The 23,840-nt window shown below is 37.7% G+C and overlaps 1 protein-coding gene and 1 pseudogene across 1 annotated transcript in view; both read right to left on the reverse strand.

The window, feature by feature from the left end:
• Positions 1 to 228: 228 nt before the first annotated feature.
• METAP1 (methionyl aminopeptidase 1) overlaps positions 229 to 23,840 on the reverse strand; it is a 68,178-nt gene continuing 44,566 nt past the window's right edge. Inside the window, exons 5-11 of the mRNA XM_035004462.1 lie at positions 20,759 to 20,850; positions 19,434 to 19,517; positions 16,496 to 16,634; positions 14,812 to 14,943; positions 11,063 to 11,206; positions 6,951 to 7,016; positions 229 to 2,806 (exon numbers count right to left, since the gene is read on the reverse strand). Coding sequence (XP_034860353.1) covers positions 2,643 to 2,806; positions 6,951 to 7,016; positions 11,063 to 11,206; positions 14,812 to 14,943; positions 16,496 to 16,634; positions 19,434 to 19,517; positions 20,759 to 20,850 — 821 coding nt within the window. The 3' untranslated portion in view covers positions 229 to 2,642. The remainder of the gene's footprint in view (positions 2,807 to 6,950; positions 7,017 to 11,062; positions 11,207 to 14,811; positions 14,944 to 16,495; positions 16,635 to 19,433; positions 19,518 to 20,758; positions 20,851 to 23,840) is intronic.
• Positions 17,766 to 17,856, reverse strand: LOC118010972 (annotated as a pseudogene).

Here is a 23,840-nt window from a genome sequence, read left to right on the forward strand (position 1 = left end):
CATCAGGCTCCCTGTTCCACGGGAAGCCTGCTTCTCCCTCTCCCACTTCCCCTGCTTGTGTTCCTCTCTTGCTCTGTCTCTGTCAAATAAATAAATAAAATCTTTAAAAAAAAAAAAAAAGGAAAAGGATTTAGGATTATTTTGTTGTACTATATTTGGACTTTTCTGTAAATTTGAAAATTCTCGAAATAAAAAGTTGGAAGTAAAAATAACTTTTTAAGAAGAAACAGCTAACAGATACCATGAGGGTGATTTGGGGGGCCTTCGCCAAGTGAAGCACCAGGCCTTCAATTTTCACCAAACAGAAAGAAGACCCAGAAGTGGTTACAGAACAAAGGAATCAAGCTAAGATGGCAAATTCCTAACCCTCCTCCTATTAATTTTGACCTGTGGCAAGTGATATAAAAGTGTCAGTGAAAAAAAATAAATAGAAGTGTCAGTGAGTGGGTTCTAATGCACCTTAATCCATTTCATCAGCAAAAGACATAAAATGAAGATAAAAGGCAAACATGTTTCCATGCTTCTAAATTATAATTCCAAGGGGGATGGAGTAGCAGGAAAAAATATATGTATTATTTTAAAAGTTAATACAAAAAATGAAAACTTAATATACTGACTTATTTTGAAAAGTTGGCAAAATGATACAACTTGATGTTTTCATCTAAATCTAATAAACATCTGAAATTAGATATTTACAATTAGACTAGAGCCCATATTGTTTTGAAATCTCCCAAACCGAAAAAGCATCATCACCAATGTGGCTTATCTTTTTACAAAAAAACTACCCCATCAAGACTTTTTTTCCCCTTGAGCTTATTTTCTAATGATAGATATCAAAGAAGCCCTCACTGTTAATTCCACAATCAGTACATAAAATGCTCCCCTAAATATTCAGCATTCTATCTTAAAATTAGCTCTCACAAACATGGTTCCCTCTCAAATGCTGCTGATGGACGCTGCTGAACCAAACAGTACTGGAATTTTTACGGAGTTATTAAACTCAAAACAACTCTTTTTACTCCAATGGTCATGAGTTTATTTGAGATGATGAAGTCAGCCACCCTATTCCCCACCACTGCCCTCTGAAATCCCAAACAAATGCAGCCAAGTTAATGACTACACTCAGGATAATCATTCAAACTTTTAATCTCCCTTTACACATTATATTAACATTCATATTGCAAGGCAATCCATTCACAAATATTACAGTTTGATAAAAAACTTCACACACATACCCCCAAAAGTCTATACCAGATTCAGTCACTTCACTAAATCATTAAAATAATAAAAGTAATGAAAACATTATCATAGTTCTTTTAAAGCAATAAAGGTCTGAGGCACTCTGGGAAAGATGTTCTCGTATTAACAGGTCAGTGGTATCAAATTATGTTACAAGGAAGTTACCAGATACCCAGTAATCAAGTACACTCCAATGACAGTAACTTCGATCTGATACGTGTTCACTGGATACACGCCCATCTGGATTCAACTAACACAGGTACTGGGCAGCTGAGGTCATTTCTAATGAGGTTCCCAACTACGTAAAGGTAAAGTGTGTTTTCAACACACCATGGACAGCTGTATCTCTACCGCAAGGGAACAGTCCAGTCTCAAAAGAAGTTCCTTTTTCATCACTACCAGGTTTACTAAATGTCGGAAGCTAACAGCCCACCAGACTTACTCTGCTCGCTGCTAAAGAGATTTCAGAACTGTCTCTTCCCGTCAACCTCCACAGTGCAACCTTCGCCCTTCTCTGAATATCTCCAAGGTGTGCCCTTGAAATACAACAGAGGGGAAGAAAGGGAGCTTTCTCCCTCCCATTTCGACCAAACAGAGGTCTGAAATAGCAATGTATTGCAAAATTCTCATGTTCTGCGACAGCCAGTTACCATATGAAGCATGGCTATTTTTGCCATAAACTAGATTTTAAAAACCTGACAACCCTTTTCCAAAGTGACTGTTGCCACATCCATTCACTGACAGAGTCCACATTGGAGAGAAAGTCTCACTGACCGAGTGCTTCCTTACACACAATTACAAGGGTAAATAATCAGCATGGGGAAGGAGGGAGGCCAATTCCCAACTGCGAAATAAATCACTGCAAACTATGGGTCCATTTAGGACAGCATATAACCCTGTCAGAGCAGAATCAACACAAACCCAGGTCATTTAGTGTTCGGTAATTACATACGTGGAATTTAAAATGTATACATATATATTTCCATACATATATAATAAAAAAAATCTGAAACAACGTATGTTGCTAAAGTTTCAAGGATTCTCATCTTCCACATTCACCTGGAGAGCAGCCGGCTCTTGCTGGCCCAGTTGTGGCAGTGATAAAAGCAACTAGAAGCAGGTTTAAGTAAAAAGTGCTCAAAGGCCAAGTGAGAAAATAGGGGTGCAGAGATTTCTGGAGGGAGAGGGGAGCAATGAAAAGAGTTGAGAATGTCTCCTTTATTCTTCTCAGCTTTTTCAGACCCGGGACAAGTTCTGGAGGACACACATCCAATGCTGTAGTCCTTCCTTATCTATAGTCAAAACAAAACAAGTAATAAAAATTTCCTCTTCCATTCTGTACTCTCTATAAAATGCATAGTACAGCCAGAAGGTATTATCGAGATGTGCCATCTCAGGAGAAATTAAAATTGGGACATGAAGTGAGGCCGTGTGCTGTCGAGTCGCCGCGTCAGGATTTCACAGCCAGTGTCCGTGACCAGCAGGGTGTGCTCGAACTGAGCAGACCGCTTTCCGTCTCTCGTCACCGCGGTCCAACCATCTGGCCAGGTTTCATCCTGCCATCCGCCTTAAACAAACAAACAAGAACAGTTTCTTGATTCTATCGCTCAGTTTTCTAAACAAACTCTCTAGGTAAGTCTGTTTGCATGTACTCCTATATCCTAGGGTATCACAGATACAATTAGAAAATTCACTATGAACACTCCTATTTACAAACGGTGGACAGACACATGCAAAAGAATGAAACTGGACCATGTTCTTAACACCACACACAAAAATAAACTCAAAATGAATTAAAGACTTGAATGTAAAACAAGACCTAAAACGATGGAATTCCTTAAAGAAAACACAGGCAGTAATCTCTTGGACATCAGCCTCATCAACATATTTATGAATCTGTCTCCTCAGGCAAGGGAAACAAAAGCAAAAATAAAATATTAGGGGTCCCCTGGGTGGCTCAGCCGGATAAGCGTCTGACTCTTGGTTTTGGCTCAGGTCATGATCTCGGGTGGTGAGATTGGGCCCTGCCTTGGGCTCCACGCTGAGCATGGAGTCTGCTTGAGATTTTCTTTCTCCCTCAGCTCCCTACCCCTCTTCTCAAATAGATAAATCTTGAAAAAATAAACAAACTATTGGTGCTACACCAAAATAAAAAGCTTTCGCACAGCATAAGACACCATCAACAAAACAGAAAAGTAGCCTAATGAATGGGAGAAGATATTTGCAAATAATATATCCAATAAGGGGTTGATATCCAAAATACATAAAGAATTTATACACCTCAACACCAAACCCCCCCACACACACAATTAAAATTGGGCAGAAGACATGAATAGATAATTTTTCCAAAGAAGACATACAAATAGCCAACAAACACATGGAAAGATGCTCAACATCACTAATAATCAGGGAAATGCAAATCAAAACCACAATGAAATATCACCTCACACCTGTCAGAATGGCTAAAATCAAAAAGACAATAACACGTGTTGGTGAGGAAATAGAGAAAAGGGAACCCTTATGGACTGTTGGTAGGAATACAAACTGGCACAGCCTCTGTGAAAAACAGTGTGCAGGTTCCTCAAAAAATTATAATTAGAATTACCACACAATAGAGTAATTCCACTATTAGGTATTTACCCAAAGAAACAAAAACACTAATTCAAAAAGATATATACCTCCCTACATTTATTGCAGCATGCAGCCAAGATATGGAAGCAATCCAAGTGTCCACTGATAGATGAATGGATGAGAGGGTATGGTATACAGACACAATGGAATGCTACATAGCAATAAAAAAAGAATGAGATCATGCCATACGCCACAACATGGATAGACCTAGAGGGTATTATGGTAGGTGAAATAAATCAGACAGAGAAAGAAAAAAACCCTATGATTTCACTTATATGTGGAACCTAAAAAAACAAAACAAATGAATGAATAATCAAAGAGAATAATCAAACAAACTCTTAAATACAGAGAACAAACTGGTGGCTACCAGAGGGGAGGTACATGGCGGGCTGTGTGTGTGTGTGTGTGTGTGTGTGAAATAGATAATGAGAATTAAGAAGTATAAACTTCCAGTTATAAAATAAGTAAATCACAGAGATGAAAGAAGTACAGCCTGGGGAATGTAATCAATAATACTGTAATGCTGTATGTTGACAGATGGTAACTATACTTATCATGATGAGCACTGGTACAGTCCTGTCCAGTCAGTATGTTTACTGGACACCTGAAACTAATACAACATTGTATGTCAATTACACTTCAGTAATATTAATGATGATAATAGTAATAATAAAAGATTCCTATTTATACTTCAACTGTTTTAGTCTTTCCAACTTCATTTTGGTCTTTAGTCCAATGAAGTAATGATGGTATTTTAAATTTCCTCGGGTGTGTTATATTTTCACATTTTTTATACCTCCCAAACATCAAATCAAGATGGTATTTCCAAAATAAAAGCACTGGGTTTCATTTTAGAAAACATATTGATAATACTCATTACAAAACTATGAGTTAAGAACTGAATTAATGAATTTAGCTCTTTCCTGGTATAACTTTGGCATCTGACTAAACTACAACCAATGTGTATTGTGAAGGAAATAATCTTTTTACACTTTTATTACAGCATTTAATTCCTGATATTATTTTTAAATGTCAGGCACACAGATGGTAAGAACAGATTATACTGTGCAATTTCTGTGGACCACACACACCTGTAACCAGAAGGGGCTAAGAAACGGATTGGTGAGGGAAGTTAAGAAATTACAATGAAGCAAAATAGGTCAGGGAGGGGCTGAGACTAGAGAAATTTACCAAAGGGACAGTGAAAACAGCCCTAGGACAATGAAAGAAGCAGAGAGAGAGAGAGAGAGAGAGAGAGAGGGACAGAGGGAGGAGAGTGGGGGAGGGGAGAGGGAAGCAAAATGAGAAAGTTCTACAATTCTGGATACTGCTATAAAACTGTGTTTAGAGACTTACTTTCTTGTCTCCAAATCAGATGTCAAAAACATCAATATTCTTCATTCTAAGTAATCTTTATCAAAGATTAGGTTTCACTGACTCAGAAAAATCCCAGAACATAAACTCTGCAGTGAAGTAACCTACTTTTGCAATACTAAATCCCAGCCTAAAAAGAAAAATGTGAGGTAGCTTGAAGAACGTTAACTCATGCTTTGTCAAACATCTAAAGACGAGTGACTGGATATTTTTCGATGTAATGAGTAACATTTCACAACTGGATTTTAAGATATAATACTTCTCTGACTTTATTGTGATCTGCTTAAAACAGGTTCTTTACTAATGTCAAGTCAAACATACCTGGATATTATTCTGAGAAAATTCAAATTCCTCTTTGGATTTGAAACTTTCCACTCCAGAGGTAGGATTTAACCTCGCTGAGCTACACTGAAGTATATGCATTATAATTTGATGATTATCTGACCAGGCTCCTTGGAAAGTTATTTGCTTATACCTGGAAATACCACATTATGTCTCACCAACCAGGTACCAATTAATGAAAATAGGTATATGATCAAAACACTTTCCGCTCAGCTTCTGGCCTTTCTCTGCTAATATATTCACTGCCCTTGCAATTGGTTCCACATGATCAGAACTTCATTCTTATCCAGGAGTATGACAAAATACCTTACACTCGTCCAGCCCTCTGAAGTACAAAAGGTATTTTGTGCTACTATAAATCATCTCGATGCTTAGAGCAGCCCTGGGGAGGTGGCAGGTTCAAGACTGTCATTTCCACTTTACAGAAAAGGCAGCAAAGGATCACGTTATAAAGCAGCCTGTGGGCTGGATTTCGTGACTCGCTCCTAAGTCACTGCAATCTGGCAGAAGTAATGGGAGGTCACTCCCAAGATCAGATTATAAAAAAGACTGGAAGGATCCAGAAAGGAGGTATCCTTCAGTGAGGCCCCAGGACACACCAGCCCCACTACCATCGCCCCCTTGCTGCATCCCCTAGTCCCAACAGAGAACTGGCTGAGAAGAAAGGTGAAGAGAACACGTGAGCATCTGGGTGAGAAGTCCTAATCATGACACCGGGTCTTCATCACTGCCACAAGCCTGCCACAGGGACCAGTGACAGTGAGGGCACAAATCTGCCAGCACTAAATGTGTCTGGGCTGTGCTTTCACAAGACAACCTGAGCACACGACCTGAAGAGGCAGAACAGCTCCTGAGGTTAGAGTCTGACAAACTCTGTCACTACGTAACTAGCTCAGTGACTTTAGTCCAGTTACTTCTTCAAGGATAAGGCTGCTCTTCTATATAATGGGGACAGCACCAACACCTCCCAAGTTGTGGAGAATTAAATCATAGACTGATGTCTGCCTCAAAGTGAGTGGCTCTACATCTTCTTTCCCCTCCCAGGCCCCTGCCAAGCAAGCTACACAGGATAGAGGCTCGGGACTGTTAACAATGCCCCCTTTGACAGCGTCTTTTATGGAAAGGGACTGGGATTCAAGTCCTTGAGCATCTACTGACAGCAGAATTACCAGGTAGAAAGTATTGCTTTCTTGCCAACCCATATGGTTCTCAGTTCTCTGTATGATACTGAATCGAGTTTGAGGTGGAACAGGAAGTGGAAATGAACCAAAAAGAAAATAAACAGAGCAGACTACTAATCTGATCGTAAGTAGCCAAAAGTAAATAATTCAATTAAAGAACAGGACAGCATCCCTTTTTCTCACCTTCACAAATCATTGGCTCAATTGTAAATACATGGCCCGCCTTCATCACTCCAACTGCTTTATTTTCTGAAATTAAAGAAAATCAAATTCTCAAAACACAGCAAAAAATCAAGAGTGTACTGTTGAACAGCTCACTGGTAAGAGTACACATTGTTCACGAATATGAGAGTATTTTTCAGGACCATCATGAAAAACAAAACTATGAATTCAAGTATCCAGACCCGCCATCCTCCAAAAAAGCCCAAAAGGTAAAAAGAGGGATGGACCTTTGGAGACAATCTCAGACAAAAATGGAGAACCAGGTTAAAGTTCAAATTAAAACACAGGAACGGATGTGAACATCAGTACACGAGTGAGGGCATTTGCTCTGCCTGGCCACCAGATGGCAAAGAGACCGGCTCTCAGGCTGCTATTCACGATGGTGACTTCGGTAAAGAAGGACACGTGTCCAGAGGTTGCATCTACTAAACACCATTCTTCCTGGGTATGGTCTCACCTCACCCACACGTTTCTACCTGCACATCTTTCCTTGTGAACAGCTATCGTGCTGCTCTCCACTATCTTCAGTATTGCCAAAATACACTCCCTGCAGATTCTAAAATCTGAAGTTTGTAAATGGTCATAAAATCTGAAAGGCGAAACACAATTTTGACTTTCTATTGCTAATCCCATGAACTTTCTTTCCCAGTGACCGGCAACTTACTACATATAAAGACTTGGTCATATTCCCTGGGGATATATATATTTCTTAATGTCAAGAGTGTCAGTGTGGTGTCACAGAAAGAAAAAGGATAAAGGAGGCGCCTGGGTGGCTCAGTCGTTAGGCGTCTGCCTTCGGCTCAGGTCATGATCCCAGGGTCCTGGGATCGAGTCCCTCATCGGGCTCCTTGCTCGGTGGGGAGCCTGCTTCTCCCTCTGCTTCTCTCTCTCTGTCTCTCATGAATAAATAAACAAAATCTTTAAAAAAAAAAAAAAAAAAAAAAGGCTAAAGGACTGTGAAGCCGAGCTGTCCCAGTACCGCAGCACTGGACGCACCGAGCCACTGAGCCCTCCTCGCAAAGAGCCAGTCAGAGCCGTATCGGCTCCGAGTGTAAAAAAGGAGTCAAACTCAAAGACAAAGTATGTAATACAGCTTGATCATTTTTACATTGACTAAATGTTGAAATGCTGCCGTTGTGAATGCAATGCATTAAATAAAATACACCATTAAAATTAGTTCACCTCTTTCTTTTTACTTTTTTAATATGACCACAAGAAATTTTTAAATTACATATGTGCCTCATAATACATTACGAGCGGACAGTGCTGATACAAAATACTCATTATTCTAGGAAAGTTACAACTCCCACTCAACCTGACTCATGGTTTCAGTTTGTCAACATACCTCACTCAGCAAATATACCTTATCTGATCGACTACACGACTGCAGATACCATGCTAAGTTACTTTTTAAAAAATCTGTACTTTCTCTATCATCTACCTCAAAGAATTATTGTAAAATACATTCTAAATATAGGGTATTATCATCACTTCCCAACCATATTGACTGAAATAAAAGGCAATCACTCTAAGCTAACAAGGACGTCTCTTACATAGAAGGGGTGGAGGGAAGTTACACAGTTTCCTAGTTCCACCTTTAGTGAGTTAGGAATATGGGTTGACAAGCCAAAGCTGGTATCATTTACATTTCAAAAGGTCTCTGTACATAGACTTGGCAGTTTCCTTTCACACTTCCCTAAAGTGATCACAACGTATTTTAATTTACATAAACCCAATTTACACTGGACTTTTCATAAATGTCTCAAATTTATGAAACAAGTATATACCTGGTCCTCGCTTCCTTTTCCAGAAATAATTTTTTATTCCTAATGAAATGGTTTTATGTTTTATGGACACTATCATCATGGACCCATATCCCCTTCTCCCATAAATTCTATCTTCTTCAGTCTCTCTTTCTATAACCCATATCTAAACCTCAGTTGTCAATTCAGTAAGTAAAAGGACTTTTTTCACCCCCTCCCCTGCACACACTCTTTACACACACATACACAAACATACACGTTTATCACTGTAACAGGACTAGCTACTCCCAATCTGTTAATGGAATGCACATCGGGTGGTTACAGGGCCTACCAGGAAGGAACTGAGTTAGTAACTTATTTTCTCTTGCTAATTTTTATTTCAAGCACAATTCACAGCTTAAATAAGAACTTTGTGGTCTGCTAATAAATGTTTGTTGACATAGATCAAATGCTGTGCTCTAAACTACTTCTCCAGCTTCTCCCGCTGAGAGGCTTCTCACTCATTTCCCTTTTCTTCACAATTACTGACACCTAGGATTTTCCAGCTCACACCTCAACTGCAGCAACTGTGCATTGGGCTGGCTAGCCTGACTTCCTCACACCTGCAATCCGTTCTAGACACCACTGCCAAACCTGTCTTATCGAAATAGCAACTTCACCTTGTCATTCTTCTGCTCAAAAATGTTTCTGCAAATCCCTAACAAATGAAGTCAAATATCCTTGGTCCTGTAACTGCCTACTGCTAGTTTTTAACACAAAATACTCAGCCCAAGCTTATCATGTCTCTATTCAGTCTCAACTTGAAGCATTTACTCATGATATCTTCTACCTGGAATGTTCTTCCTCATCTTCTCCACCAAACCAAAATTTCAACCATTCCATATTTCTCCCACTGGACCTGTACCCAACTGCTCCAGTCCTCACTAGGCAGCACAAAGTACAGAAATAAAGACTGCCTTTAGAAAGACAGAACCCAGGTACCAATCCTAGCCCTAGAATTTATTTACTAGTCTGTGTGAACCTGAGTAAATAAAGTACTTCCCTAAGCACAGAATCTATCTATCTATCTATCTATCTATCTATCTATCTATCTATCTATCTTTTTTTCTCTTTCTTTCTTCACAATCTGCTCTTTAAAATAGGGCTAAAGGAGCACCTGGGTGGCTCTTAAACATCTGACTCTTGATCTCAACTCAGGTCTTGATCTCAGGGTGGTGAGTTCAAGCTCGCAGTAGGCTCCACAGCCAGTGCAACTTAATAAATAAATAAACAAACAAATAAATAAGGCTAAGAAATTATTCAGAGTGGTGAGATCAAATGAAATAATGTATATCAACATCATCATGATCATCCTAAAAGTTAACATTAAGTGCTCTCCATGTGTTCTCTCTCTCACTCCTAGTAACACTTCTCGGAGAGGTGCCATTCCCTACTATTGTTCAAGATGGGAAAACTGAAGCACAAGAAGCTATGTGTAAGTGTCTACATAGCAATAACTCATACATACATGTTAAATTTCTTCTTAGGTCACTCAGTGTGGACAGCTTTCCTTTTTAGCACTAAATAGCAGACTTATTCCTGCACGACCTAGCTCTCCAACAGAAAAGGTGTCTGGAAAACATTAATTGTCCCACACTTCCTTCGTTATTCTATCAAACACCACTCAACCTAAGGAAAGGTACTCTATTCCCCTGTATTTATACCAACAAATAGTACAGTATCTGACATACACTACAAAATCAAACCAAACCAAACCAATTTCACTTAAGGAATCAGAATAGTGATAGCTAGACCCATGGCAGAAGCTATTAGCGGTTCACCAAAACTAGTTTACTTTTCTTCTGAGTACTCAGCTAGATTGTATTTCCCAACCTCCTCCGCAGTTAGTGTAGCCATGTGACTGCACTCCTGCCAATGAAAAGTAAATGTAAGTGATTTATGCCAATTCCAGGCTGGTTCCTTAAAACCTCCCAAACATACCCCTTCATGCTTCTTCCCATCCTCACCAGTATCTACAGGTTAGAAGAGTAACCCAAAGTGACCTTGAAAGGTATAGGTTGAAGATGACAGGACCTGGGTCGCAGAATAACTGCCCTACCACCACCCCCAACAGTCACCAAACACACGTTCTGGACTGTTATGTGAGCAAAATATGAATGTGTGTTGTGTATGAGCAAATATACATTTTGACGGTCCATTTACAAGAGCTTATAGATTAGTAAGTACAAAATAGTAGGTCCTGTTAAATGTTTGAATAAATATGAGTTGACTAAATGGCTAGCAAAACCCAAATCTTTGGATAGTACTTACTGGCATAATGGGGTACGTTGGGGGCTGTATGAAAAAGCTTGTGGATTCCATGCCCACAATAGCTTCGAACAACTGAAAACCCATTTGCTTGGGCATGCTTCTGAATAATGTTTCCCAATTCTCTGTATCGAACACCAGGTTTCACTGAAAGGAAGAAAGAAGAGTCATGACAGAGAGTAATAATAACTAACATTTACTGAGCAATTACTATCGAAGTGCCAGGAACCTTTCTAAATGCTTTACATGCCTCCATTATATGCTGCCATGTAAAGAGATATGTACAAAACTTTCAGATGAGGAAACCAAGGGACAGAGATGCTGTACCGCCAGTAAATGGCCAAGTTGAGATTCAAACCAGTAGCACCTGTATTCTGTCCTTCGGTGTAGAAAAGGACACATGTGCAGTACGAAGGGGTTGGGGAGACGCACCTTTTGTTTTCTGAACAAACAAAAGAATGGAAAACATGCATCTCTTCCTCTCCTTCTCTAATGTCAAGTGTGCTACTCTTTTTTTTGGGAAAGACAGAGTGAGCATGCACCGGGCCGGGGGGAGGCGGGGAGAGGAGGACAAAGGGAGACAGAGAATCTTAAAGCAGGCTCCACACCCAGTGCAGAGCCCGATGCGGCGCTCGATCCCATTTACCCTGAGATCATGACCTGAGCTGAAATCAAGAGCTGGACGCTTAACGGACTGAGCCACCCAGGGGCCCCAAGGGTGCTAGTGTTTTAAAGTGAGCAGAAGAGGTAAGGAGAGGAGAGAGCACCGGGAGAAAAAGGAATGTCCAGAAAGTAACTTGACTTGTCCTCGGTTTCAGTCTGATCAACTTCTCAAAGAATTACTTCCCCTGGGCTTCTTTATCCCCATAAAAGTGTTCCTAAAATTATTCAGAGTTGCCTCTGAACACAGTCCTGGAGATAGGGTATAGAAAGATACTTCTTGAGCGCCTGGGTGACTCAGTCTGTTAAGCTTCTGCCTCTGGCTCAGGTCATGGTCTCAGGGTTCTGGGATCGAGCCCCACATTGGGTTCCCTGCTCAGAGGCGAGTCTGCTTCTCCCTCTGCCTCTGCCCCATCCCCTTACTTGTGTGCACGGTCTCTAATAAATTTAATTAAAAAAAAAAAGATACTTCTTACTATATATTCCTGCCCTGCTTAATTTTTATGACTTTTACCACTGTTTCAATAAAAACTAAAACAAATGAAGTGGTTCTCATTGTTGGTTGGTATGGCTTTCCTCGCACTGAGACCCCAGGAGCTGGGCCCTGCCAGACTCCTGGGGAACCTAGCCATGGTTCTGGGGGTCCTCAGACTCCCTACAGTCTCCTACTCTGCCTACCTGATTTCCAACCTGAGGTTCAGGTACAACATATCTCCTCCAGCCAAGCAAATCTCTGGGGAAATAGCTCCAGGAATCATTTCAATTAATATATACTTGCTCTTAACTACATGTTCCAGCTTGACTTTTTTGGGGGGTGGGATGTTAATAATTTTGAGGAACCGTGCTGACTTTCATAATGATTTGCTTGCATTCCCATCTCAGACTTCCCATCAGCCCCAGTCGTGGGGGAGGAAAGCAAAATTTTAACCCAGTTTGCACAATATACAACAAAGAAAATCCCTATTCAAAAATAATGAGAGAGTAGAAAGGAGGAGATTCCTCCCTAATTCTCATATCCGAGGCAGTTCTCATAGCAAGGATGCACCTCATTAAAATCTGGAGACGTTTCTGGTTGTCATAAGTAGGAGTGCAACCGGCATCTAGCGGGTAACGACCAGGAACGTAGATAAGCATCCTACAATGCACAGGACAGGCTCCACAACAAAGAATTCCCAGACTCAAAATGCCAATAATGTAGATGCTGAGAAGCCCTATTCTAGAAGGAGAATTTCAACAAGAGTGAAGCTCTCTACTGTGTTGCACCACACTGAGTCGCCAAGTTAATAGAAAATAAGGGGCAAGAATGATATACACAAAGGTATTAATAGCACTTTCCAGAGATTAAGCAACTTTTGTTCCTTCCTGGCTACTGCTACGAAGACTGGTTTCTGATCGTTTCTTGGCAAGTTTTATTCCTGTGTCTTTGTACAACAACACTTTTGCTATCTGGTTATTTCAATCAACTCACAGAAAAGCAAAAAGGACATAAACATTGAAGACATTATCTGGCAGAAACCCTAGAAGTTATTTTAAACTATGACTTCCCCAAATGAGAAATTAAACACTAAAGAATATTAGTTTTTAAGTAATCCACAATGAGTAAGTAAAAAGAACTCTCTCATACACTGATACATGAGAATATCACGTTTTCATTTTTCATTCCTCCAACTTTATTAGTAAAAATTTCATCATCTCCCATGCATGTTAAAATAGATTCAAGACAATAAAAATAACAGATCTATGTCATTAGAGATAACTATGTGTTTGCCAAAGAACCTGGTCATGTCCAGTACTTTGTTGATGATGTATCAGGTTTATTGTGCAGGAAGAGGGCAGCGGGTACAAATAATATACTAAACAATAGAGCTAAAATGTTGTGGGTTTCAACTGAAAATGTTGTTTGCACTCAAACTCTCCTTTTAGTAACAGTCTGCTAGCATTCGCAACAAACCATTCCTTCTCTCTCCTCCTAAGACAGTATCAACAAAAAAAATATCTGTATGAGCTGTTTGTAGGGACAAAGACAGCCTGAGTAAACTCCAACAGAAATATATCTCTACTCAAAGGTATTATTCACACACACACAAAAAAAGGTTGTTATTCACTACAATAAGCAAGACATTTGGAAAACACCAAATTCCAGTAGGGGAATAATTGTAGAAATTTTTATACTGTGGAATATAATATAGAGCCATTAAAAGAAGGGAGTAGATCTATACATGCAGATACATATGCTCATCTGGAAAAATCATAAAGATTCTACTGAGAAAGTATTAAATTACATAATACTACCAATACTATAACGCCATTTAACCTAAGTAAACACATACATATAGGTATATGTGGTGTGTCTGTCTGTCTGTTAATACACAGGGGAGAAAAAAACTAACTGTTAAAAGTAGAAAAAGCCTATGGGGCGCCTGGGTGGCTCAGTCGTTAAGCGTCTGCCTTCGGCTCAGGTCATGATCCCAGGGTCCTGGGATCGAGCCCCGCATCGGGCTCCCTGCTCGGCGGGAAGCCTGCTTCTCCCTCTCCCACTCCCCCTGCTTGTGTTCCCTCTCTCGCTGTGTCTCTGTCAAATAAATAAATAATAATAAAATCTTTAAAAAAAATAAAAAAATAAAAGTAGAAAAAGCCTAAATGTTAAAAGTAGAAAAAGAAAAAAGATATAAAAAGGAAAGAGCTAAGTATAAAGGAAGATCATTCATTTTTCTTACAATCTGGCATCTTGTTTTTTTATAATGAGAACATAATACTTATGAAAGAATTAACAAGTAGAAAAAAAGCTGTACTCAAGAACTATACATTCCTATACATTTATCATATGCTATACATATAATACACATTCCTCCTCATTTATCAGCCAAAGAAAAGGCAGATCGATCACAGAAGAGGTAAAGGATGATAAGCAATCATCTGGTCCACCTCATCAAGGGATGCCCAAATCACCCGTCAATCCATTCCTGCTACAATCCCAAGCTAAGTCAGGTTAGGGGAGAGGCAGAGCCGGTGGGACAAGGAATGTAATCAAGAGCCGGGTGAGGCCCCCGAACGCACAGCCGCCGTGGCGGGTGCGCAGCACCCACACTGACCTGCATCGATGGCTTGCATCAGGCACTCGTACGTGGTCTGCACCAGTTTCCGCGCTCCCTCATCCACCTCTCCAACAAAAAACGTCTCATTCAAGTCCCCGTGATAACCATTGCGATAAAGAGTGATGTCCACTGCAAAACAATGTACAAGTGTAAAGACCACATCTGTTTTTATTTCAAAATAGAAGTCACTTCTCCCACATGACGGTGTCAAGCAGTTTCATGAGCAAGACAATTTCTGCATTCTCAAAGTAGACACGAAGGGGTATCGAGTGACTTCCTGGAAGACACTCCTTGCCTGTAATGCAACTAAAGGCACTGTGGAGAAGAGCGCGTGGTCGAGCAGCCCAAGCCAGATGGTGGGCTTTTATCCGTACAGCAGTAATCAGATCACGTGTGGCAGAAGACAGGTACTGAGGACACATTCATGCAGGATCAATAAGCCACATTAATAGCATTAAACAGATGACCACGCTACATTGTGACATTAAACAGAAAACACTGCTTTCACTTACCATCTTCGACGAGTTTTCTTCCTCCTCCTAGCACATCCGTAAATAGAAAAACTTACACTATTCTACACTTGTTTCTCAAAAACTCATCTGCCTTCCCCTTATTTGTGAATATTCATCCCTCCCGTTGTCCCCATATTTAAGAGGACAGACTACTACTATACAATACACTGAATGTATACATTAAATTAGGATTTTTAAACCATGAATTTTCAACCAACCTACAATATCACAACATAGTGTGTTGACTAGCATGACACATACATTCCTGAAAAACCACACGCATTATGCATGTAATAAAAATAACAGGGTTTGTATGAAAAACAGGGTTGGGCAGACCACTCAACACCTATGGCACTTCATAAACAGACACCCTGACTGTTCTACCCGGAACAAGAAGTGCCCGTTGTGTCCACTATCCCTCCCAGCCAGCATTGCGGGCAGTGCACTCCCGGCAGCCTTTACCACTTGGGCTCATGCTTCCCCATCTGATATGTAAGCCTTTGAAGGTATCTGATGACTAAAGAGACGAGTTCATCAATATTAAAAATACCATCCAGGGATGCCTTCTTTGTCGATATTTCTTTTAATCAGAGGGAAATCTTGGCAGCTCCTTCCTCTGCACTTGCAAGACAGCTTAACACAGTGGTCCTTAAAGCCACTTTCTGAACTTCTTATATCAAGGAAGGCACTTCTGTAGGATTTTAGCTTTTTTCTTAGGGTCTTCACATATTCAGATATTACTAAATACTTCAGATATTATAAAAACTTCTCCTCAGATATTACTAAAAACTTCTCCTCATCTGTAAGAAAGCCTGCCCTGAGCTCTTCAAAATCATCAGTGGACGAAAAGGAAAAGGGGGGGAAAATCCCACTTGAATTAACATTACTTCCACATTTCACTGACATCTTGTACCTATTTATCAATCACATATGATAATTGGCATTAAAGAAATTCATGCTGTACCAAACACATACTAGAAGTATCTTAAAAGTAGTATCTTAAAATCATAAAAAATGTTTCCATAGATTTAAGATTTCTTTTAAATTTTAAATACAAAAAAAGGATAAGTTAAAGATAGGAACCAAGTGAACAAAATGCAAGTCACTATCAGATGCCCAAAACCTTGTTGTTGCTTCACTGATGGGGACAAAAGTCACTTATTTCTTACCATTAACAATATCACCTTCTTGCAAGGGCCGTCTGTCTGGAATCCCATGGCAGATCACTTCATTCACTGAAGTACAACAAGACTTTGGGAAATTATAATAATTCAGGGGAGAAGGATAACAATTTCTTGCAATACATGCCTATAATAAAATACAGAGAAAATAATTTGGAATGTGCAAAAGAAAAAATCAGTATGCAATTAACCACATTTTTAAATTGTATTTATTTATTTAGAGAGAGAGAAGAGAGAGTGTGCTGAGTGGGGGAAGGAGCAGAGGGAGAAGAAGAGAATCTCAAGCAGACTCCACAAGCACAGGGCCCAACACAGGGCTCGATCTCCCGACCCTGAGATCATGACCTGAGCCGAAATCAAGAGTCAGACGCTCAACGGACTGAGTCATCCAGGCACCCCAATTAATCAGATTTTAAAATTTGAAAAATGTGAAAATATTTGCTGCATAGACGCTAATGAACTTAATATTTTATTTTAGAAATAGTAGTAAATATTATCTTAATATACACCAGACTGTATGCAAACCAGTTTACTAATAATTGCAAAAGAAAAGTAAATTCACATTACAAATATTAACAAATACACACAAATGTTATGTATATGAAGATTCTAGTTTAGAATTAACTACTTTTTATTAAAAATATATTATTTAAAATGAAAAGATAATATTTAAAGTAAACATTCATGTACTTTTAATGTAACTATATCTTATATAAGAAGCCTATATCCCTATGACCAAAAAAGGAATACCAACATAATTAAGAGATGATAAAGTACTTCCAGATACATTTTAATCACTACATTCATATGGAACAACAAAGGAACCTCTAAGAAAATGGTCTGGTTCTCCTTAAGTCTTATTTTACTTGGATGTTTTTACATAGTGGGAGTCATAGCATACATGATTTCTCTTTCCATACTGCCACACAGTCTGCAGACTAATAATTTTTAAATAGTTGCATATTAATATGATTTGTGAAATACACCATAATTTTACTGGCAATTCCACTACTATTGGAAATTTAAATTAAGTTTCCTCAATTACAAAAAATGTTAGAACCAATAACTACATGCCTGTCACTTTTCCCTTATTTAATGATATACTTCTATACTTCTCACAGCCAGTATAAATAGTAGTTTACACAGCAAACTGTCTTAACTTTTAAAAATGCCAACTCCATCACTCACAAGTTGTGTCTAACATTGGACAAGTTAATTAACCCCTGCCTCAGTTTCCTTTCCTGTACAAGGCAGACAAAAGTGGTATCTATTTCATGGAGCTGTTGCAGAGATTAAACTGATAAGAACAGATACTACACTTGATCTTAGCCAAAAGGCCGAGAAGCGATTGTTGTTGCAGAGATTAAATGAGTTAGTAAAAGCAGCATGTAAAAGTGCACCTGGGAGCACCTGGGTGGCTCAGTTGGTTGGGCGTCTGCCTTCAGCTCAGGTCATGATCTCAGGATCCTGGGATCACGCCCCGCATCGGGCTCCCTGCTCAGTGAAGAGTCTGCTTCTCCCTCTCCCTCTGCCCCGTGGCTTCTGCGCACGCTCTCTATTAAAAAAAAAAAACTATAAAAAAAAAAAAGAGCACCTTGGCTATACAGCAAGTGCACAAAATGCTATTACTGCATATATTTTATAATATATGGAACAATCCCCCCAAATCAGATTTTATAAATATTTTTATATTTTATATTTTATATATATTTTATATATAAGTGGGGCGCCTGGGTGGCTCAGTCGGTTAAACAACTGACTCTTGATTTCAACTCACGTCGTGATCTCAGCATCTCAGTGAGATCGAGCCCCACTGCTGGGCTCCGTGCTGGGCGAGGAGCTGCTTGGGATTCTCCCTCTCCCTCTGCATCAGTCCCTCCCCCATTCACATACACGGGCATGTACTTTCTCTCTCTCAATAAACAAATAATTTTATGAACATTTTTATGGCTCAAGACACATTGTCAATTCCCTTTCAAAAAGGTTGTCCCAATTTATAGTAGCACCACCATGTAAAGGAGTTCCAGCTTCATCTTCTCCATAAAGGCAGTGGAAATAAACATCTTTAAAATACTGAACTAATTCAGTAGGTCTTCATGATTTGCATTTGTTTGATTACCATAGCAGGTTTAATTAGTTTTCCATGTGACATATTAACTAATTATTGCTCTTCTCTTGTGAATAATCTATTCATATGTGTGCATTCATTACTACTCATGTGCTAAGGTCTCTCCATGATGCATAGGCAATCTTTATAAACAATATCCCTATATTGGGCGCCTGGGTGGCTCAGTCTTTGAGCGTCTGCCTTCAGCTCAGGTCATAGTCCCAGGGTCCTGGGATCGAGCCCCACATCGGGCTCCCTGCTCGGCGGGAAGCCTGCTTCTCCCTCTCCCACTCCCCCTGCTTCTCACTCTGTCAAATAAATAAAATAAAATCTTTAAAAAAAAAAAAAAATCCCTATATCATATTTACTACAAACATTTACCTAGTTACTGCTTTGTTATTGTAGATATAAAAGGGAACATTTTTCTACTAATATAGCTTCAGAAGTTGTATTCTTCTTTATTTTAAAATATTTAATGTATGTAGTGGCATGATTTATTTAAAGCACTAGTATTAAAAAATAAAGTACTACATATTTATAAAATTACCATTTTATAAAAACTAAACTAAAACATTATAAAATGTGAGGTTTCAGAAACAAGATATATCAAGCCACCTCAGACCTCAGTATCACAGATACTTAAAAATGGGAATAAAGACTTGAATATTTTCTGTATTGAAATAAAGTAAAAATCTGCTTTCAAATTAGCTATGCTAATTTAGACATTATTTTAGACATTCAGAACTTAAGTTTACTTAATTTTTAGAAGCCTGGAACATCTAATAATGTGAAAAACATTTTCAAAAGTAAAGTTCTTACTAAGTGTACAGCATGATCTATTTCTTCAGTAGTTACACCCGGTTTAATCATGCCAGCAGCAATGTCCAACACTTCTCTAGCAAGCTGTAAAAGAGAAACATTTAATACATTCAAGAAGAAATGGAACAGAAACAGAAATCTATAACCTTTGTACTATCTTAGATTTTGTGAGAGATTTGTTTTACAAATCTCTAATTATTATAGAGATTTTAATCTAAATATTATATGATATTATTATATTTGTGAATTTTCATTTTAAAACTATTTGCATTTCTAATGTCCATCAATAAATAGATGTGTGTATAAATATATAAATAAAATTGGGCTAACTAGCTTAATAAGCAAGCATGACTGATTTCTATGTGAAAATGCATATCCTAGGAATCTGAACAATAATCAGTTGATGGAAGTTAAGTCTTCTCACATTTTTATACTTCTTAGTTACAGGAGTCTCCCATTATCTGTAGGGAATCTGTTCCAAGACCCTCTGGATGCCTGAAACCAGACAGTACTAAAACCAACATACACTCTGTTTTTCCTATGTATATAAACCTATGATAAAATTTAATTTATAAATAAAGGACAGTGAGAGATTAACAACAATAACAGAACAATTATTATATAGAGAAAGTATATAACAATATACTCTAATAAAAGTTATATGAATGTGATCTCTCTCTCTCTCAAAATAGCTTACTATACTGTACTCACCCTCCTGGGGAATGATGTGAGATGATAAAATGCCTCCATGATGAGATAAAATGAAGTGAATGAGACAGGCATTGTGATGTAGCATTAGGCTACTAATGACTTTCTGACAATACATCAGAAAAAAGATCACCTGCTTCCAGACCGTGGTTGACCACGGGTAAGTGAAACCATGGAAAGCAAAACCACGGATAAGGGTGGGTTACTGTATTTCATGGCTTTAACAGAGGCTTTAACTTAAAGTTATATATAAAGCCTTAAACTTTGCCCTATGTTATGATGACTTGTGAAAGTAAAATGACAAAATATCATGAATATACCTGGTTCTTTAAAACAACAACAAAAAAATACAACGGGTCAAAAAATTGACTGCCAACTAAACTAGATTACCTGCCATGCTATTTTTCAAATAGGCTATCCAAGCTTCGATGTAGAAAACAACAGTTGCATAAAATTATATGCTAACAATACTTTAATGAAAAGTAAGTATGGCTAGCCAAAGTCTTATAATGTAACATTTGCTACCTTTATAAATCAACAAATCATTGACCTCATGTCTAACTACTTCATGTCCACTTAAATGTAGCTTACTCCATGGGGAAAAAAGTAACTCTTACCCTACATACAAGTCGCATTCCTTCTATATCTTCAGATGAGAGTAATTTAATTTGAGAAGTACCTTTAAGAGCCTGTTCAGATTCAGACATTCCTGAAAATCAGTAAGAAAAGCCAAAATGAATGGAAAGATGTAGTATTTATTAGCCTAATTGTCTTCCTAATGACACAATAATCGTCAAGCCTCATTATTTCACACAATAGTATCTTATCATTTTGGAGGGTCCAGGTCAGATATTTTTAAAAAATATTTTCAATATGAAAAAGAAATTTGCTAAACAAACTGAAGAAAGAATTCTAAAGAACAAACTCCCAGATCTATTAGAAATCAGTCAGTATGGAGTACTTATTACACGACAGGCAATATGCTAATAAGGTCAGTAAATGATTCACACTTAAACAGTACCATACAATTTACAAAATGCTGTAACGATCATCAACTAATGAAGCAATTATACACCAACGACTGATGAATCATTATACTCACTGATTTTTTTAAACAAGAACCTAAGTCGGTGTTTTTCAAACTGTGACCCTTTAGTGGACCGTGACTAACATTTTTTTAAAGTAAATACCTGGAACAGAAAATATTAGACTAAATCATATAGAATAGGACTAAGTGCTGTTGTGGAATGTTTGTTAATTTACACACACACACACACACACACAGATCATGTTATAAAATCCATTTCTCGGTCTAGGTCATAGTCAAAAAAGTTTGAAAAATACCGCCCTAAGAATCTTCACTAATAAAATTAGCTTAATTCAAGTTATTCATACATTTGAAAAGTGTCATAGTCAGTATAATTATTTCAAAATTTGACAAAAAAGAATATAATAAACCATTACCTAAGCTTTTTTATAAATGATATAAAAATCCCAAATAAAGTATTATCAAACAGAATCCAAAAAACATAAAATACAACATGACTTAAATGAGATTCATATTGGAAAGGCAAGAATAGTTCAATATTAACAAATCTATTAATATAATTCATCAGAGCTGCAGATTAAGAGAGGAAAGATAAATGATCATCTTCAAAGATAATTCTGATAACATGGCCTGCTAGCACCTTAACATGACAAATACAAATCTCAAGTTAAGAACCATCATCATGGAATGTCCACTTGTCAGGAGTATTATTTAACAATGTTCTGACAGTACTAACAACTGTAATTAAACAAGAGAAAGAATAAGATGTATAAAACTAGAAAGAAAAGAACAAAACCCTCATCATTTTAGAGACATGATTATGTGTCCCTAGAACAAGGGAATACCTGATAAATGACTAGAAATAAGAGTGCAGCAAGGTGGCAGAATATCCAATAAATACATCAGAGTCAATTAACTTTCCCATATACAAACCACTGCTAGAAAATATAGAAGATGCTATTCATAAGAGTAACTAAAAAAGCATCCAGGAATAAACTTAACAACAAAAAGAAAACCTAATGAAGAAAAATTGAAAACACCACTAAAAGACATAAAAGGAGACAAAAGAGAAAAACACCCTCTCCTTGGGTAGGAATACTCAATATTGTAAAGGTGTGAATTCTTCCAATATTAGTCTATAAATTTAATGCTATCCCAATAAAAAATGGCAACAGGATATTTTGGGGAACCAGACAGATTCTAAATTTCGCATGGAAAAAGTAATAAAATAAAATAAAATAAATTTCACATGGAAAAACAAACATGCAAGAATGCTAGGAAAATTCTGAAAAAGAGGAAAGGTGGGGCAACAAGGCTTACCAAGTATTAAAACATTATATAGCAATAATAATTAAAACAGTTTGGCAATGGCACATGATTAGACAAATGGGTTAATGAAACAGATTAGAAACCAAAAACAGACCCAGACGTGTGAGAATTTACTATAAGGACATAGATTGCATTTTAAAATCAATTAAAAGACAACTGATTTGTTTAAACACTAGTGATATGATAACCAGATATTCTTATGAGAGAAAAATTAAGTTGCATCCCTATTTAACACCTAATAATAAATGATAAAATCATCAAAAATCTTATCATACACAAAAAGAGTGAAACCATGAAAACAGTGGAAGAAAAGACGAGAAAATATTTTTTATAATATCTGAACCAAAAAGGTCTTTCTAGGTCATAAAGCCACAGACACCTTAAAAGAAAACACTGATAAATTTTATTACAGGAAAATGTTGAAAGTTTGTCATAAATGTAATGCTGTAAAGACAAAAATGTAAATGTTCAGTTGGGAAAAAATATTTATAGCACATATATCAAGGGATTATTTTTCTTAATATAGAAAGAGCGCTTATAACTCAGTATAGAAAAAACTACAAATCTAACTGGGGGGGAGGCTAAGGATATGAACAGACAGATCAAGAGGGAAAAAAAATTAAAATGACCTTTAACATATAAAAAGATGCTCAACCTTACAATTTAAAAATATAAATTACAGTAACAATTAGCACAAATCATAAAACTTGGCAATATTCTATACGGGGGAAGATATAGGAAAAGAAACCCCCATATGTTTTTAATGAGAGTAACAAATGGCAAAATCTCAGAAATTTGTAGTACCTCTCAAAATAAAAAATGCATGTATCCTTTGATCTACCTATTTACTTTACGCAATTAACCTACAGAAATACTCTCACACGTTCACAAAGAAGTAAATATAAGAAGAGTTACTGCAGTCAAATTATAAGAAGTAAAAACCTGGAAATAAACTAGCCATACATTAGTAGAGGCCTGGTTTAACAAACTGATGCATCCACACAATGCAATACACCTCAGTCATTAAAAAGAAAGCAGAGGGTTTATATAGAATGTTTCCAAGAAATATTAAGAGAATATAACAAGGTGAAAAGGTATATACAGTTTGTTCCTTTTGTGTGGAATTGGGGTGGGGTATTTTTGTGTGTGCACACATAAAATATCTCTAGAAAGTGCCCCAAGAAACTGTTAACAGTGGTTACCTCTTGGGAGTAGGACTTACTTTTCACTGTGTAACATTTTATCCTATTAGAATTTACCTTGTCTATGTATTTTTTTAAAACAAATTAAAACTATACTCAAGAATATTAAGTATAGAGAAA

This window comes from Mirounga leonina, unplaced genomic scaffold, assembly GCF_011800145.1.
Source record: "Mirounga leonina isolate KUSES-001 unplaced genomic scaffold, KU_Mleo_1.0 Mir_129, whole genome shotgun sequence".
In the NCBI taxonomy this organism is placed as follows: domain Eukaryota; kingdom Metazoa; phylum Chordata; class Mammalia; order Carnivora; family Phocidae; genus Mirounga; species Mirounga leonina.